This window comes from Enhydra lutris, unplaced genomic scaffold (genome assembly GCF_002288905.1).
Source record: "Enhydra lutris kenyoni isolate GAN:26980312 unplaced genomic scaffold, ASM228890v2 scaffoldscaffold25, whole genome shotgun sequence".
In the NCBI taxonomy this organism is placed as follows: domain Eukaryota; kingdom Metazoa; phylum Chordata; class Mammalia; order Carnivora; family Mustelidae; genus Enhydra; species Enhydra lutris.
Genome location: NW_019154109.1, coordinates 20,272,420 through 20,289,592, shown reverse-complemented (window position 1 = coordinate 20,289,592; position 17,173 = coordinate 20,272,420). Strand labels below are relative to the sequence as shown.

General features: G+C 40.6%; 1 protein-coding gene across 2 annotated transcripts in view; it reads right to left on the bottom strand.

The window, feature by feature from the left end:
• Nucleotides 1-1,004: 1,004 nt before the first annotated feature.
• Nucleotides 1,005-17,173, bottom strand: part of LOC111151068 (transforming growth factor beta 2) — a 77,366-nt gene continuing 61,197 nt past the window's right edge. For both annotated transcript variants that reach the window (XM_022508808.1, XM_022508807.1), the window contains 5 exons: nucleotides 8,254-8,386; nucleotides 8,021-8,131; nucleotides 6,321-6,498; nucleotides 4,986-5,139; nucleotides 1,005-1,967 (listed from right to left, as the gene is read on the bottom strand). In XM_022508808.1, coding sequence (XP_022364516.1) covers nucleotides 1,809-1,967; nucleotides 4,986-5,139; nucleotides 6,321-6,498; nucleotides 8,021-8,131; nucleotides 8,254-8,386 — 735 coding nt within the window. In that variant the 3' untranslated portion in view covers nucleotides 1,005-1,808. The remainder of the gene's footprint in view (nucleotides 1,968-4,985; nucleotides 5,140-6,320; nucleotides 6,499-8,020; nucleotides 8,132-8,253; nucleotides 8,387-17,173) is intronic.

The window sequence follows — 17,173 nt, the reverse complement described above, 5'->3', positions numbered from 1 at the left end:
TTTGATCGTGGGCATATTTGGCTTATACCTCTAATGACCATCAAAGAACATCAATGAAGACCTTAACTTTAGTGAAATCAACTAAGTGACTCGCGCTAAATGGGGCTTTTTTTCTCCCTTAAAAAAAAAAAATCAACAAAAATGTCAGTCTTTCCATTTCTCCCTGAACACTAAAAACCTGACTAAAGGAAAAGATGTCTCCTATGAACTGTCTTATCTCAAGAACCATAGAGTTCTGTGAACATACCGATTAAACCAAGTTGCAGAAAGCTGTCTCCACTCAGCCACAAAGATTCTGAGTTTCAGTCAGATCCTGACTGAAATGAAAATACTTCAGCTCAGTGATCTATGTATATCTATCATATTCCCAAATTTTCCTAACACAAAAGATGGTTAACGTTGGAATTGATTAGTAATGATGCTTAGGAGATGAAGGAAGACTTTTGAACTTGAATCGATCCTTTTAATAAAAGGAAAACGAAAGGACAAGTGGACTCAGATAGCTTATGTCATAATATTGGACAATACACAAAGCGCATGGGGAGAAATACTATAAAACACATATTTGTAGTGCAAGTCAAACTGCAGGGCCTTTCCTCCAAAGTCCTGGCCGGCTAAAGGAAACACACAGGTCTGAGTGATTATTAAAAAGAGCCCCAGTGTAAGTCCAATCTAAATCATAGTTGACATTATTACAGAACATTAAAAATATGGTAAAAATTTACACATTACATGTAAAGTAGTTAACGTTCTGATTTAATAGTTTGCAAAAGAGATCTGCAGATGTGTTTCCAATTATGCTGGCTTCTCTACCCATCTATTGTAAGAATGTAGGTACGGTTACATATATGGAAACGAAGAAAAACCTATAGCATAGCCATACAGCAATACTTGAAGGTCTGAAATTAGACCGGTACGTATCAAAACATTTCAACATGTCACTGGTTACCTAACTGACAAAGAGCCATTTACAATTAAAAGGAAAAAAAAATCTTACAGACTTATTCTGACTGAAAGTTTCCTTTATTAACAGGCTTTTCGGTTTTGAACCTTACAAGAAGCTTCCTTAGGCAGTTGGTACATAGCATGTGTTTTCAGGGTCTTTATCTTAATGCAGACTTGGTTGGTCACAAAATAACTTGCCTGCGTTTTCATCCCGTTAATATGACCTCTTTTTTTTCTGGCTCATTTGAGTTCAAGTTCCTTAAGCCATCCATGAGTTCCTGGCAAAGTATTTGGTCTCCACTTTATACACCTGTTTTATTTTCCAAGGGCAATGAAACGTTCATTATGTAGTAACACACAATAAATAACTCACTGTTAACTCGAAAGGTAAGAACGGGAAGGGTGCCTATCGCATAGCAATACAGAAATATCAGGTGAGGCATGGGATAGGAATGGTATGTACAGCAACTCCACTTAATGGGATTTTCCTGTTTGTTTGTTTGTTTTTCCTTTCACATAATTAACACTAACAAATTCTTCCAGTGTTTATTTTTTTCTTAAAAAAAAAAAGGTTTCGCTTCTTGTCTCTCTCACAGAGTAGATGAAATGTAGAATAAAGCCTTCAATTTGTTTCATTTTGTTTTGTTTCAGATGCCAGTTTTAACAAACAGAACACAGACTTCCAAAGTGTTTGAACTAGTACCGTTTTTGGTTTTTTTTGTTTTTTTCAAATTTTTTTTAACACTGTCGAAGCAAGGCTCTCTTGGATTTTCTTGTTATAAACATTGTCTTTGTTCTTGTCGTTACCCTCCTGCTTATCCTCATCACCATGGGATTATCATCTTGCCACTTTTCCAAGAATCTTAGCTGCATTTGCAAGACTTTACGATCATATTAGAGAGTTGTTCAATCTTGGGTGTCTTGCCGATGTAGTAGAGAATGGTGAGCGGTTCTAAATCCTGGGACACACAGCAAGGAGAAGCAGATGCTTCTGGATTTATGGTATTATATAGGCTGAGAACCTGAAAGAACATAGGAGAGGAAAGAGAACATAGGAAAAGACCAAGAAAAAAAAAAGGGGGGGAGTTACTTTAAAAAGAACAATTCCATAGTGCTATAGTGTGACCTTATCAGTCACGGCACTCAGGAGACAATTTAAATGTACTGGTTTACTATTTCCTTCTCTTAAGCCCCCAGTTACGGTCAACCTGGTATGTGTTCCTAGTAATCACTGAATTCATCATTTTCCTACAGAATCCTTTCCTCATGCGTCGTAAACAAATGATTTTGTAAAAGCTGAGATTGCACAAAATCGCTCATTCAACAAATTTTACAGTTTCCCCAATAATTCTTGACTTTGATCACTGCATCGCTGTACACACACTTGCCAGGCCGTCAAAAAATTTGGTGCTCTTAGTATTTGCTTTGGTGTCTACACTTCCTTGTAACCAAGTGTCTATTTCTAATTCCCACCTAGGTTAGCACAACATTTGACTCAGAGACTCTATGGACTTTGTTTTGACCTCATAGCCCGAGTAAGCAGAATGAGACTGCTGGGCTCCGTGAGGAAGCAAATGCGGGGAGAAGTAGAAGAATCACAGGCTGGATGAAAACTTCCACCAGCGCTTTAATCTACCCTTACATATAGAAAAAAACACCTGTCTGCCTGTGATACCTCTCTGTGCTGTGTCTTGGCAGGCCAATTTAATGTCACCTACATTTTTGTTTTAAAGAAAAAAAGATATGTTTTTTCATTTAATATTGCTTCATAAACACGATCAAGAATTAAGCAGTTAAGAGTTACTTAAGAATGACACTAGGGCGCCTGGGTGGCTCAGTGTGTTAAGTGTCTGCCTTCGGCTCAGGTCACGATCTCAGGGTCCTGGGATCAAGCTCCGCATCAGCTCCCGGGGAGTCTGCTTTTCCCTCTGCCTCACCCCCTTGCTCACACTCTCTCGCACATGTTCTCTCCCTCTCAAAAATAAATAAATAAAAATCTTAAAAAAAGAAGAAAAAAAGAATGACATGAAAAGCAAGCTCTATTTTTTAATTATTCACTTTCTTACATTTTGCTTAAAACAACAATAGTAATAATAATCAGCCCTCCATTAGATTCCATGTGGTAAATGGGCATGCCTAAGTGGGAGGGCTTTAGCCAGTCCCACAGTGGAACGAAAAGAAAGTTCCAGAGTTAGTCCCATACCCTTAACTCCATTTCATATCCACGGGGGATGGGCCTTTTACCAATGGAAGTACGTAGGTTCCCCAGTGATGATAAAGAGACATTTCCAAGGATGCCATTAATGTGTTAGTCAAACAGCAAGTGACCTTTTCCTCGAGATTCACTGCGATTTTTTCAGCCTAAGACAGAAGATCTGTTCAGTGCAGCAACACTGAGTACTTTATTAAGCTACCTCTGGCTTCTTGGGTAACTGTCCAAACCACATATTTGTGACCATGACAGTTATTCTTCCTCTCTCCTTGAAAAACAAGCATGGTCTCAGCCTTCACACACTCCCTCTGTGTATCAGGGAGGGGAATTATATTTCTACTTGGCAATGGGGCCTTGCCCACATTATAGCTACTGTTGCCACAGCCCAGTTGAAACAGCCTGGCCAGAGAGCTCAGACAAAGGGACAGGCATGAGCAAGTTTTCCTCACATGGCCAAGCACATGGTCAGCCTGGAGTGCCAAAACCTACAGGGGGGTTGGGAAAACAGCTGAAGGAAGGAGAGTCCTATTTGTCAATTGAAAGCCCAGCACATGTAGGCATTTATAAATAAATAGACTTCATGTTCTACTAGCATGTGATTTTTCATATGAATTAAAGAGGAATTTTATAACACAGATTGTCTCAAATCATCGATAACCCCCAAACTCTTGAATTGAGTCGAGTGCCTTATGTGAGCCTCTTGGCAGCAAGTCCGTTCTCCTACCCTGCAGTGAAGGCAATTTTTCTAATGCTTCTTTAATAAGGAGATTTACAGAGGCATAACCCCAATGTGTAGCCACATTTCAGGAATTAGACTCAGTAAGGCAGAGCAAACCGAGGCCTGGTTATAAAACAAGGATGTCTGCGTTCCAAGTTTTGGTTTGTCACCAACTGTTTGATCCTGGGCAAGTCATCTACACGATCTAGACCCCAATTTCTGTAAGTAAAGTGAAATGTCCGGATGAGATAATTTATGAAGTCCTTCCCTTCTCTGAAATCCTACATTATGAGGTACGAGGAAAAAGCATTAGGACAAGCTTCATTATTCCATAGAAAAAGTCTTTGCTGATCTGGGCTACTCATCCATGGCCTCCCATCAAGGACTGGCCCTCTGAATTAGCCTTCTAACCTCAATGAAGTGATCTGACAGAATATTTAGATTCTTGTGTACTTTGGGTATATTCAAAAAGACTTGGAGATCCTAATTTTCCCATAGCTTTCTCTAATTTCATCAATTTGCTCTTTATATCTACTCTCGAGTTTGGCTTTGTTATTTTAAAAGATCATTTTTAACATAAACATTCCTTTTTACTGATGAGAAATTGAGGGATTGAGGTTTAGAGAAGTCAAGTGACTTTTTAATTGTCGTGCGCTAGTGAGTCACTATGCCAAAGCATCAACTGAGGTCCTCAAAGTTCTTTCCAATGCGACAGTCCTTGATACAGATGATGACAGCTCCTTTCTTTAGATGGGGACTTGGGTCCCTTCACATCCAAGCTATGCATGACCCCACGTGATAAATTGATTCCAAAAGATTTTTTTATAGCTACCAGTCATTTGTAATATAAAATAAAGAAAAAAAATGAACAAAACTGTCTCCTGGATGCTTATCATTGAATTGGGAAGGCAAAACTTACACTTGAAACTGATCAGTGTCACTTCTGACTTCACCTACCCCCTACCTTCTTCCTGGCCATTCAAGAAGATCGTTCCAGTACCCATTCATGTGCGATGAATGGGAACCAGGCTATTTAGAATTCACTGGACATATTACCTGTAGGTACACATTAGTGACCCAACAATAGAAGAAATGGAGCCAAATACTTACCCTACTGTGCTGAGTGTCTGAACTCCATAAATATGGGCACGCTCCAGCACAGAAGTTGGCATTGTACCCTTTAGGTTCATGTATCCATTTCCATCCAAGATCCCTTTTGAAATCAATGTAAAGTGGACGTAGGCAGCAATTATCCTGTACATTTCTGTTAGAAGAAAGAGCAGTGGAGATTTTACAGCTGATTTCCCCCCAACCCCATTCCAAGCCAGAAAAATGACTCCTTCACTCATGCAAACAGCATCCAATGAGCAAGTACCATGGGCTAGGTCTGAATGGTTTTATGGGAATCTCAAATGACTTTCACGATGGAATGTCATGGTGACCTGATGGACTACTTCCCCTTACGAATTCTAAACCTCAAGTCCCTTGGTTGGCTGTGACCTTGAAAGTCAAACCTTTCCCTTGAATGACTAAATAGAAACAGAGAGGTGGCTGAAGAGACCAATCCCCCCTTTCCAACCAACACTGGGCAGTTTTGCCAGATCAGCCTCAAAGGTCCTTTCAAATATAAAATGATCCAAGTACAAAGAACCACCTAAGGCATTTTCCTTTGAGAATGAATCCATAATTTCATCTCATGTCCCTAGACCAGGGAATGAGCCAGAAATCAAGACACATGGAGCCTCGCTGAGTGTAACCACTGACTCTGGCGACCAATACAAGCCATTTTACTCATGAACTCTCTGAGCATCTATCAGTGAGGACCCCTTACTGCCCCATATTTCTCAAAATAAAGAACCTTCCTCTCAGGAGGCTTGATAAGAAACCACAGGAGAACACTCACAACCTCCCCTCCATGAACTCTTACAGGAGTGGGAAATAAATCTGTGTTGCCTTCACTTCTCTCAGATTCAGTAGCTAATGACGCAGTAGCATTCTTCTTCTATTTCTCTCATCTCTGTGAAAAAGGGTATGGCCATGGGCGCTCTACCGTGGGCAGTGGGGGTAGGGAGGGCTTCATACAGACAGTGAGTCTTTCCAATTAAGGATCAGCCATCATACCCCTCAAGTAACCTTATATTTGCTCTGGGGAGCAGGGAGCTCATTTTCTTCTTCAGCCCCAAAGTGCTTCAGGGGGATCTGGGAAAAACTTCAGGGGACTAATTTTTTGACTTCACACTTGGTTCCTCACAAGGGGCTGTGGAAGACTACACAGAAAACAGTTTGGAGCCTCTGGGAAGAAGGCTGTTAGGAGGTAGGGTGGCTATCCTGTCCTATACCTGGCCTTAAGCCATGAGTGGAGTTTAGGTCTACTTGTAAGAAAAGACAAAGGCAGTGTGAGAGTCAACAGATGTCATTACTTTGGTTTATTTTTATTTCCTTTACCTGAAACAATATGCTGCATCCAAAGCACGCTTCTTCCGCCGGTTGGACTGTTGTGACTCAAGTCTGTAGGAGGGCAACAACATTAGCAGGAGGTGTGGGGTCTTCCCACTGTTTTTTTTCCTAGTGGACTTTATAGTTTTCTGATCACCACTGGTATATGTGGAGGCGCCATCAATACCTTGAAAAAATGCATTTGGGTAACAAACATTTAGCTTTACCTTCATCAAATACAATCAGCCATTCTTTCTTTCCTTTGCATCTTGTCACAAGCAGCCATGATGACCTCACAATGGCATCACCGGCTGGCTACCATCATTCCCCACGGAAATCGATACGGCACGAGGAGACAATCACAGGCAACAATGGACACTTCTCACTGAGGCTCATGGCAGGAGACAGTTCAGTGTCCAAGGCAGGGCTTGTTGGTTATGAAGGTCACTACAGAAGAAGACTTTGACCATAGTCCAAGGGCGACCTAGCTAGTTTATTTGAACTGAACCTTCAGTTCAGGCCATGTCCAGCCCCTCAGCGACTGAAGAGCACGGCAAAAGAACACGGCTTGTCCCCCACCAGTTCACTCTCTTCCTCAGACTACAAACTCAAAAGACTTTCCTCATGAACACAACCCGAGACTCACAAGAAATTGCAGTGAATTAAGTTCAAGTGAAACAGAAGTCACCCTTACCTAATGCTATTTGGGGAAGCTGTGAAGAAAGGGCTTTTTCATTTATTTTATGGCGTCTTCAACACTTTCCTGATTCCATTTGAGATTCAGAAACTCGAGCTCCCCAAAGCATGCTCAAGAGACTGCCAGTTTAAGCATTTAATCTCCACACTCCAGAGAATCATAGCTACGTTAGAGACTGAAATAAATCTCTCGACCTCCGGGAGTAGTTTTCCATGAGCGAGGGCCACTGGAGCCTTCTGCAAGTGGACGGGGGTCCCGGGTCGTGGTAGCTGGGGCAGGGGAATCAGCTCCCTGGCATGCCGCTGTGGAGTCACTGTGGCCCGAGCACACGGAACACTTGCCTCCCGCCTCTCATCATCCAAACTGGCTGGCTAACAAGGGAAGCAAGTCCAACTGTTGGCATCTCTTCCTTCTCCCTGACCTTTGGCTAATCACTAAGAGGTGAGGAGGAAGAGGGAGAAACTAAAACTTCATTATGTCTTTATAAATTATTCCAGAAGTCTGATCAGGCAGCCACTGGAAATACTGGGTGCCAGCTAGAAACGGTGGAGTGTTCTGATTCATGTAAGGTGAGGTCAAGAGGCTATGGTATGAGGGGCTTCTCAAGTGAAGTATGGTTGTAGGCCTCCTGACATTGCACTTGGGGCATTATCGATGGATGTCCTTGAATGTATGCTATCTTCTGCTATAATACTAGCATAGCTGGAAAGCTGGCTCACTTAAATGAAGAGTACAGGGCTTACCTGACTAATAGTTTGGAAAGCTGATGAATCAGTCAGTTAGTATTGCCAAGTCATGGAGCATGGAGCAGAATAAACTGGGAGCCAATTGCTTGGTCCCAATCCTATCTGCCTTCATTTATCTTTCTCCAGCCTTATCTTTACCAAACAATTATAACTCCTCAGGCCTCACCAAACAATTCCATTTTCACATGCAAACGGGCTTGATCCCCCATGAGATTATCAACACAGACCCTCCCTTCCCCCACCTCATATGACCAAGTTTCAGTTACCTGCAAATCTTGCTTCTAGCTCTTCACTTTTATTGGGAATGATGTAATTATTAGATGGCACAAAGGTGCAGCAGGGACAGTGTAAACTTATTTTAAATCCCAGGTTTCTGTCTGGAAAACATTAAGTCAAGGAGGTCATTTGGATGTGTGATAATACCCTTAAATCTGCAATCAACTTACAATAATGTGGGGTCACTGAGCATCTAGGGACGAGGACAGAGGGCGGCTGTAACCTTTATGGTGGAGCCATTCGTGGACGGCATCCGTCACGTCAAAGGAAAGCCATTCGCCTTCTGCTCTGGTCTTGACGACTTTGCTGTCAATGTAGCGCTGGGTTGGAGATGTTAAATCTTTGGATTTGAGAATCTGGAGGAGAGAGAGAGGGAACAAGCTCAGTTGGCATCCGGTCAGCATGACTAACCCAAAGCCATGAACAGTATTCCAATTCATTATCTAAACTCAGCTCCGCTCTGGTACACCCATGTATTGTCATCGAACGGCATGTGTGCATAAAAGCATGACACCAGGCCGTGTGCCATGAAAAATAGAGCTACTAAGTCAGCTGTGTATTATGATAAAGGTGACAGGAACCATAAAGCCAAGTGTCTAAGAGAAAGTGACAGTAATTATTTTACTTTGCTGACATAAGCTTTGTGAGATTCCAGCCATAAATTCTATGCTATTAAGTTAACAGTTTTGTTGTTCTGCTTTTTAATTTGGGGAGCTGAGAGGTGGGGGGGGACAGGAAGAGTGGGCCAGTCCAGAGGACCCGTGCTCACCCTCTAACGGCCCTGAATTACATAAATCTCCTTCTAATAAAGAGAAAAAGTTCCCAACCTTGGTTCTTAAATCCACCCACATTAACATATGTGGCATGCCTCAGCTTTTGAGGTTAAGTCGCTGGCTGGGATTTTTACTCTCCAGGTGTGACTTGTTATAATTGATAAAGATATTCCATATCCTGCAGACAAAGAATGAATTGGGGCAGGAGCAGTCTGGCCCAGTGTGAGACTCTGAAAGCCAACCAGCCTGAACACTGAGACTTCAGAAGGATTCATTTAGTTCAAAGACGTAAAGAGCCACTGAAGGAGGTTCTTGGATTTCTATAGGAAGTGAACACTTCAGGTGGTTTTTTAAAAATTCTGTCTTTTTAAATTTAAAAAAAATTTAAATGATGTCTTATGAACCAGTCAAACCAAGATCTCATTCTCTTAGAGCTCTATTAAATCCCTACCCAAACCTGTATCTTGCCTTCCCTTAGTACGCAGGGGCTTATACGGCCTGCCCTCCCTGATGTTGAGTCTAACTATCCTGGGCTTGGTTCATACATGTGGGTTGGTCTCTCCAACAAGTTCATATGCTTCCCCAGGGCAGTGATCACATCTTCAATTTGATGCCATTTCCAGGCACAGCATTCAATTTAATCAGTGTCTATTAAAGGACTGTTTGAATATCCAGAAGCCTTACTTACTCTTTCAACCTTGCAAAAACAAAAATGCATAATCTTCCTGCTGATTTTAAAAGGCACTTTTCTTCCGTATGTGTACATGACTTGTTCGGGTAAGTAATTTACCAACAAATGCTTCCTAAAATATTTGGCATTAGGGTAGACTTTTTTTTTTTTTTTTTCGGGACGAAGTAAGTTTAGGAAAGGAAAGAGATTCTCATAATGGAACTTTGGGGGGCCCTCAAAAATTTTAGACAAAATCTACTTTACTGGTCTTGCCCCTGAGGGTCGACACACCCCACTAAGTGAAGACAATCTAGAGGCATTCGTGATTCAACCACAGGCAAGAGATGTTCTTGGTAAATTAAAGGAAACAAGTAAACATGGTTTGAGGGCTGGGTGCACTGGGCTTTGGGCTTGGCACACATTATTTCCTTTCATTGAATCCTCAAGATGTTCCTGTAAAGTGGATTAAGGAAACTGAGATTTGGGGAAGTTCAAGAACTCATTCAGTGCTTCATGGTGAGCATGTAGGGAGAGAGGATTCAAAGCAATCTCCTAACTTCCTCACTCTGGTGCTGGATTTTGAAGACCAAAGAGTTATGAGGTCAGATTTGAATCGCCATTCATCCTTACCCCCTTCCAGATGACCAAGAAACATTCAGTGATCGAAGTAAAGATTTTTAAATAAGATTAAAATAAATGTTGGTACGAAACAGAAATAAAACATGTGGAATGTATACACAGTTAATCCTGATGTAAACCTCTGCCTTTAAAGATACAGCCTCCCAGCAGCCCAATCCTCTGGAAACCAAACCTTGCCTTGAAAACACTCCCAGGCGGGTAAATAAGACACCATGATTCCAATTCATAACAAATGGTCTAATTAAACTAACCTAGGATTAAAATGATAAAACAATGGTTGAGATGTGTTCAGGCATTTCCATCTTAAAATTAGTAGCAAATTCAGAACGCATTTTTCTAATTTTAAATTTCTTCCCCTAGTGGACCACCTATACTGATACATTATTTCGTAATGTTTTTATATTTGCTTTGTTCCTAATCAGCACAGTGTATGTCTTATTCATCTTCATATCCCTAACATTTAGACACAATGTTTAGAACAAAACATTGCTTTCATTGTTGTAGTAATTACATATTATATATATATATATATATATATATATATATATATCAAATATCTATGATATCGATCTCTGATATAAGTATCACTGAAGACACAGAATTTTTTTTTAATGACTGTATTGATCAAATGGACAGAAAAAAACACAAACCAGCAAATCTACGGAAATTCTTCACCTCAGAGAGAAGGAGTAAATCTAAAGGATCTTTCTTTCAAAGAAGACCAAAAGAGATCAAAAGATTCTGAAACTTTTTTCTTTTTTAAATCTCATCCTCTAATAAGTGTTTCATCAGCCACAAAACACCAGTAGGTTCTGATGGTGGACAGCTTCATATTCTCACCTGACTGATAGGTCCTCTGTGTCTTTTCACTGGTTCAAGAACAAGCCCATTTAAGCCACCCAAGAATGACAGCTACCTAGCTACACAATTCTGAAACAGAGAGGTGTTGTATTTTTGATACTTTGGTATTGTGGATTTGCTGTCTCAAACTTTATGGCCAAGGAGTTCTTAAACTCACTTGTTGCAACTGAACTCCATTCTTTCTTACCAAGTCCTCCATGGAAACAGGAAACAGCTGCTTTCCATCACTCATAGACTATCCCTCATATTCGTGAAGACTATTATTAAGTCCCCCTCAGCATGCCCGCTCTCTCTCTCTCTAAGCTAAATAAACCCTGTTCCCTTAGCCCATATTTAGAGGGGCAATTTCCCAAACCTTTAATCACTTGGGTCACTAACTGGGATGAATGATGGTCTATAAAAGTATTCCTCCTCCAGCTTTGTGGTGTTGTTTCAGAACTGGCTAGAAAACCTTCTAATCACATCTGAAAGTCTGAAATCTTAACCTGAAAGGTATCTTCTTTCTAAGAATAGACACAACCTCTCTATTCCCTGGTTATCTTTCATTTAACAAGCACACAAAATTAAACAGGAAGGGAAGAAAATCAACCTACTGCTATTATCGATTAGGACTTCCTCAAATTCAAGAGTTTATACAAAAATGACTAGATCAGTCAACCTCTCACTCCATTTTAGCCTTGGCCGTCATCTTTCCCAGTCTCCCGACGAGTGTATTGAACGTGAAAAGGACTGGATATGCAGCTGTTGTTTTTTTCTAGAGCAGAGTCGCTTCTAAATTCCTCTATACATCGTATCGTGACAAAGATAGTTCAGATGAATACTAGAAGCTCTCTGAACTGGCTTCCACTCAACTAGCCAGATTCACCAGTATTCTCCATTTGTTCTGTAATGCATATTGGTGTATGCTGGGGTTCATTGCTGGAAAACTCCTCTCTAGTATGTTCTGAGAACTTCTGGTCTTACCTGTTGAGTCATATGCTTAGCAAATATCAACTGTACATGTTTCTAAACCACTGTATGACAGTTGGGCTTGATATTTTAATTATCCAGGGGAATCAAATGGTCTAGAAAGGATGAAATGCAGGCCCCAAAGTTAAGAGAGCTGTTGCTTCTGTGAAAACCAAGGTGAATGCTTAGGAAAGTCTTCAGTACAGAAAAGTTGCTTTAAAAACACTTAAAAACAAAACAAAACAAAACACCAGTTTGGTGGTTCCTCATAAAGGTAGACATAGAATTACCATTTGACTCAGTGATTCCACTCCTAGGTATATAACCAAAAGAACTGAAAGCAGGCACTCAAACAGATACTTGCATCCCAATGTTCAAGCAACATTACTCACAATCATTGAAAAGTGAAAACAAGCCAAGTATTCATCAACAGATAAACAAACAATATAAATAAAACATACCATAGACACGTTATTTAGCCATGAAAATGAACAAAATTCTGACATATTACAACACAGATGAATCTTGAAAACATTATGCTAAGTAAACTAAGCCAGACACCAAAGGATGAATAAAGATGATTTCACTTCCATGAGGCACCTAGGATAGGCGAATTCATAGAGATAAAAGTAGAATAGAAGTCACCAGGCTTGTTGGGTAGGGAAAATGGGGAGTTACTGGTTAATGGGTGCAGAGTTTCTGTTTGGGATGATGGGAAATTTCTGAAAATAGTGAGTGGTAGTGGTTATATGACATTGTAAATGTACTTAATGCCACTGAATTGCATACCTAAAAAATGGTTAAAAGGTTAAATTTATGTGTATTTTACCACAACAAAGTCTTTCTCTAATTCCAGATGTAAGAGAGACAGCTATAGAAGAAATAACAAAAGGAATAATATAATAAATCCTAGAAGGAGCCTGGGGCACCTCAGTGGCTCAGTTGGTTAAGTGTGTAACTCCTGATTTTGGCTCAGGTCATGACCTCAGGGTCCTGGATCGAGTCTCACATCAGGCTCCACGTTCAGCATGGAGTCTGCTTGGGATTCTCTCCCTCTCCCTCTGCTCCTCCCCCAGCTCACTCTCTGAAATAAATAAATAAATAAATAAATAAACAAATAAACAAATAAATATCTTAATAAACAAACAAACGAAAAACCCTAGAAGAATCCTGTACTTGTGTTGCTCAACACATTGCCCTGAAATTTCTTTCTTCTTCAAAGAAATGAAAAACTAAAACTTGTAGGTGATGCATAACGGATGTGGTTCATGCAAAAAATACAACATGGATTGGCAGTAGGCAGAGCCATGGAAAAGTCCTTGGCCTTTTATAAAACACAAAGCATGTAAAGTGTGTGTGTGTGTGTGTGTGTGTGTGTGTGTCTTTGAGTATGTATATGCATATACATATACATATATATGTTTTAAGTTAAAATATCTATTTACCTCTCTCACCCACTCGCTCCTGTTTCTATAAAACCCCTGCTTTGACTTTTTTTTAAAATAACAGACCAACAACTGTTTCTGATTGAATTAGAAAGCATACTGAAAATGAAATTTAGCTGCCTCTCGCTTAGCTACCACCCACAGTGGTATGAATGTTACCTTCATTACATTATTGATATACACACATTATCTATAATATGTGCAAAATACCCACATACCGCCTTTGGCAAGGCTCTAAACTCTACACTGAATTACAAAACTCCCTACACAAAAGGATCCATTCATCTCTCTGGCACTGGAAAGCAGCCAATCAGGAGTGGATCGAGGCAAAAGTCACTGATGTTACCCAATAGTTCAGGGCAAAAAAAAAAAAAAAAGGAAGAAAGGAAGAAAGAAAGAAATAGAAGACTAGATGCAAAATTACAGCCAGAGGAAATCTTAGTCTTAAAGGAATAACAGTATAAATCAACTCAGGATTTGGCTTAGACACCAAGGGCAATACCTATTCCTCTCCTATTAGACACTGGAAAGAGAGAAAGCAAGCATTAAAAATTCTATTTTACTTTACATATTCAGACATCAATGGACCTACAGGAGAACTAGGGAACCAATTCAATCCAGACTTCTAATGCAAAGGTAAATTTAACAATAGGGCTGTAGAGAAAATTCCCAACACTAGGGTAACTAGTTGTTGCTGTTGTTTTAAATGCATTTAATGTTTTTAATGTACTTAACATTTAAAAGCATTTAAATGTTTGCAGTTACTGGCACAGAGTGATTAGCAAATGCTGAATGAAGAATTTCCTCTGCTGCCCAAGAGCACAGTCTCTCAGAGGTGCCTGACCTCACACTCTTTAACTTCCCTACCATGAACTATCAGTATCAGAAAGTTCCCAGAAGGCCATCAGCTCCAACCCATACGATTCGTTCATTGACATCTCAGTCTCTGAAGACTTCTCGTGATGGCGGACTCACGACTTCTTGAGGAAGGCCCTCTTGCTTCTGAATAATTTGTATGTTGTAATCCTTCCTTCTCTTGGATGCGAAATCTCCACCAACTAGTCTTACTTAATAATAATATCATTGCTTCATATGGGTACTGTCATTTCCGGTTTTTCAAGTATTTCCACAGGTTCATGTTTTTTGGTCTTCACAAAAACCCTGTGGTGTGGATATCATGGCCCTTACCATCCAAGGTACACAGCCAAAGGGAAAGAAGCCTGAAGTACTTACCTGGGTGATCACAGCCCTGTAAGAAAAGTCTGGACTAACATCCTGGCCTCTTCATTCCAGCAGAGAGGGTTTCCCCAGATTGTGTTTTGTTCTCTGGAAAAAGACATGAAATTCTCTTTCTTTTCTATGTCAGGCCCCAGTCATAGGAGGTGCCTCTCTCAACGGCTTCCTGAAGGATGAGGTTTGAGGTCCTTCACCATCCTTGTTAAGCCCCCACCTCGATGTTCCTCTTATAATCACTTCTTCAGCGCACTCGGAGGCCATCTAGCAGGATGCGGAGAATATTACAGAATGCGCCACATGTGGGAAAGAGGGGCGATTGCTTCCCTTGTTCTGGTCACTATTTTTAATGCAAACTATTTACTTTTGGCACAGCCACATGACACCATTGAGTCATAGTAAACTTTTCATAAAATAAAACCTTTGTCCTGACACAAACCTTTAAGTCAGATTTTCCATCCCCAATCCTTTCTGGAATGACACGGAATAAAGAGACAGAAATGAAGGGGGGCAAAAAGGGAAGAGAAGGTTGGTTTATCTAGCTGCATGGTTCTCTAACTTCAGCCTACATTAGAAACATCTGGAGGGCTTACTAAATAAAACACAGATTGCTAAGCCCTAACCCCCCAGACTTTCTGATCTAATAGAGATGAGATTGGGGCCCAAGCATTTGTATTTCTGACCTATTCCTAGGCAATGCACAAGCTGCTGGTCGACTCTGAGAACCAGAGCTCTAGTCTACATTTATGCGATTCATTCTTGAACCTAAATGCAAATTGCACATTATCTCAGTTAATTTTGAACTCCTTATTTGACCTTGACCTTGGTTTTTAGCCTCTTGGGAGCTCTCTGAATCCTGTTTTCTATTCAACATATATGCTATTCATCAGGATGATGGTAACGTCATTAAATCACCTAGAGCCAAAACCATAACCTCTTGCTGGATCCTTGGGTCCTTCTTTCCTGGCTGGCCCTGTTTCTTTAATCAACACTCTGTGGTTTAATCAACACTCCTTATATACAGCAGAAAAAAGTAGTTCACTACTGTGAGGTGTGAGGCCCAGTTTAGTTCAGGAGTCTTGCCCATTTTGCCACTGACAATCGAATCTGGTGGTCCGTTAGGTTTCTTTGAAGATTCCCATAGGGCTTGCCAAGTGTCTTTGGAAATCGTTAATGCAACAAAAAGTTTCATAGGCTTTGAAGTCAGGCAATCATAAACTAGCACTTACTGGATTTGTGATTTTTCTTATTTATGGACTGGGTTAATAAAACCCACCTTCTATGGTTGTTAATAGCATTAAATAACACATGAGTAGGGAAAGCATCTATCACATTGCTGGTATTCAATAAACGTGAGTTATTATAATTATGTTCCTTTTCTGGTCAAAATCTTCCAGAAGCTACTACTGTCTAGTGAATAAACTCCAGATCCCGTAGTTTAGTATTTAAGACATAACTTGCTACCAGTCTATCAGCCTAGACTTGCCTCTCATCCCTAGAAAACTAATCTAAACCCTATCCCTAAAATGTATATTCCATGTCCCAACTCTGTGTTTAGACTAGAATCTCTATCAGTATGCCTTCCCCACTCTCCCAGTTATAACTTAAAAACAAAAACAAGCTTAACAATCACAAAAACCTTCTTACTCTTCAGCTCAGCTTTTCAATGAAATGGTCACTTTCACTCTGAAATCTCTTTTCTCGTCCGAGCCCCTCAGCAATCACTGTGTGTGCCAAGTATTCAGCCCCTTGCACACCGGCCTCAAGGGTAATCCTGCCTGTGCATAAATGTCCATTTCTTCCAAGGGAATAACCAGCTACTAAAAGAGAGAGGGAAACATGCACTTATTTACATCCCCATAATCCCTGTGCTCTAGTTTGCTGACCCTGGAGGCTTGAAGAATTCATATTCATTTATTTAATTTTAGAGATCTGACTCTCTGGATTGAAATCTTGCTTCCATCAACCTTTCCTCTCCTGCAAACAGACAAACAGAGCCCACTCCTAAAGGTGTTTCTGGCTTTTCTGCAGGAGGAACAGGTGATTCTCTGATATACCCTTTGCAATGACTGTGGAGGAGATGTTTGTCCACATGAAAAAAAAACAAAAGCAACCTATAAGTTCTGTAATATTTTATATGATCAGTTCATTAGTTTGGTTATTGATTCATTTGTTGAATAATTGCTGGGCACCTTATATGTGCATGAGTCTTCATTTATTCATCTGTTCCAATGTAATTTCATAGCTCACTTCTCCAGGCTAGTTCAACCGCTCTGAAGCACTTGTTGTGAGCAAGGCATTACCCTTCTCTCCAGGACAGTAAGATGGTCCCCACTCCTAAAAGAGTCCACACTCTAGTATGGGAATGAGGTCTCCCAACAACAACTGAAAGCCCTGCCTTCACAGGCCACAGTGAGGTCATGATGCAGGGCATGACCAGGAGCAGGGAGATAACCGTCACCAAAGTGACAGGTAACTACTAACGTTGGAAAGGCTGGCAAGAACCCTGGGCGCTGTGAGAACACAGGCCACATCATAGAGACGTCCTGGCTCATTACAAAAGAGAACAAATAA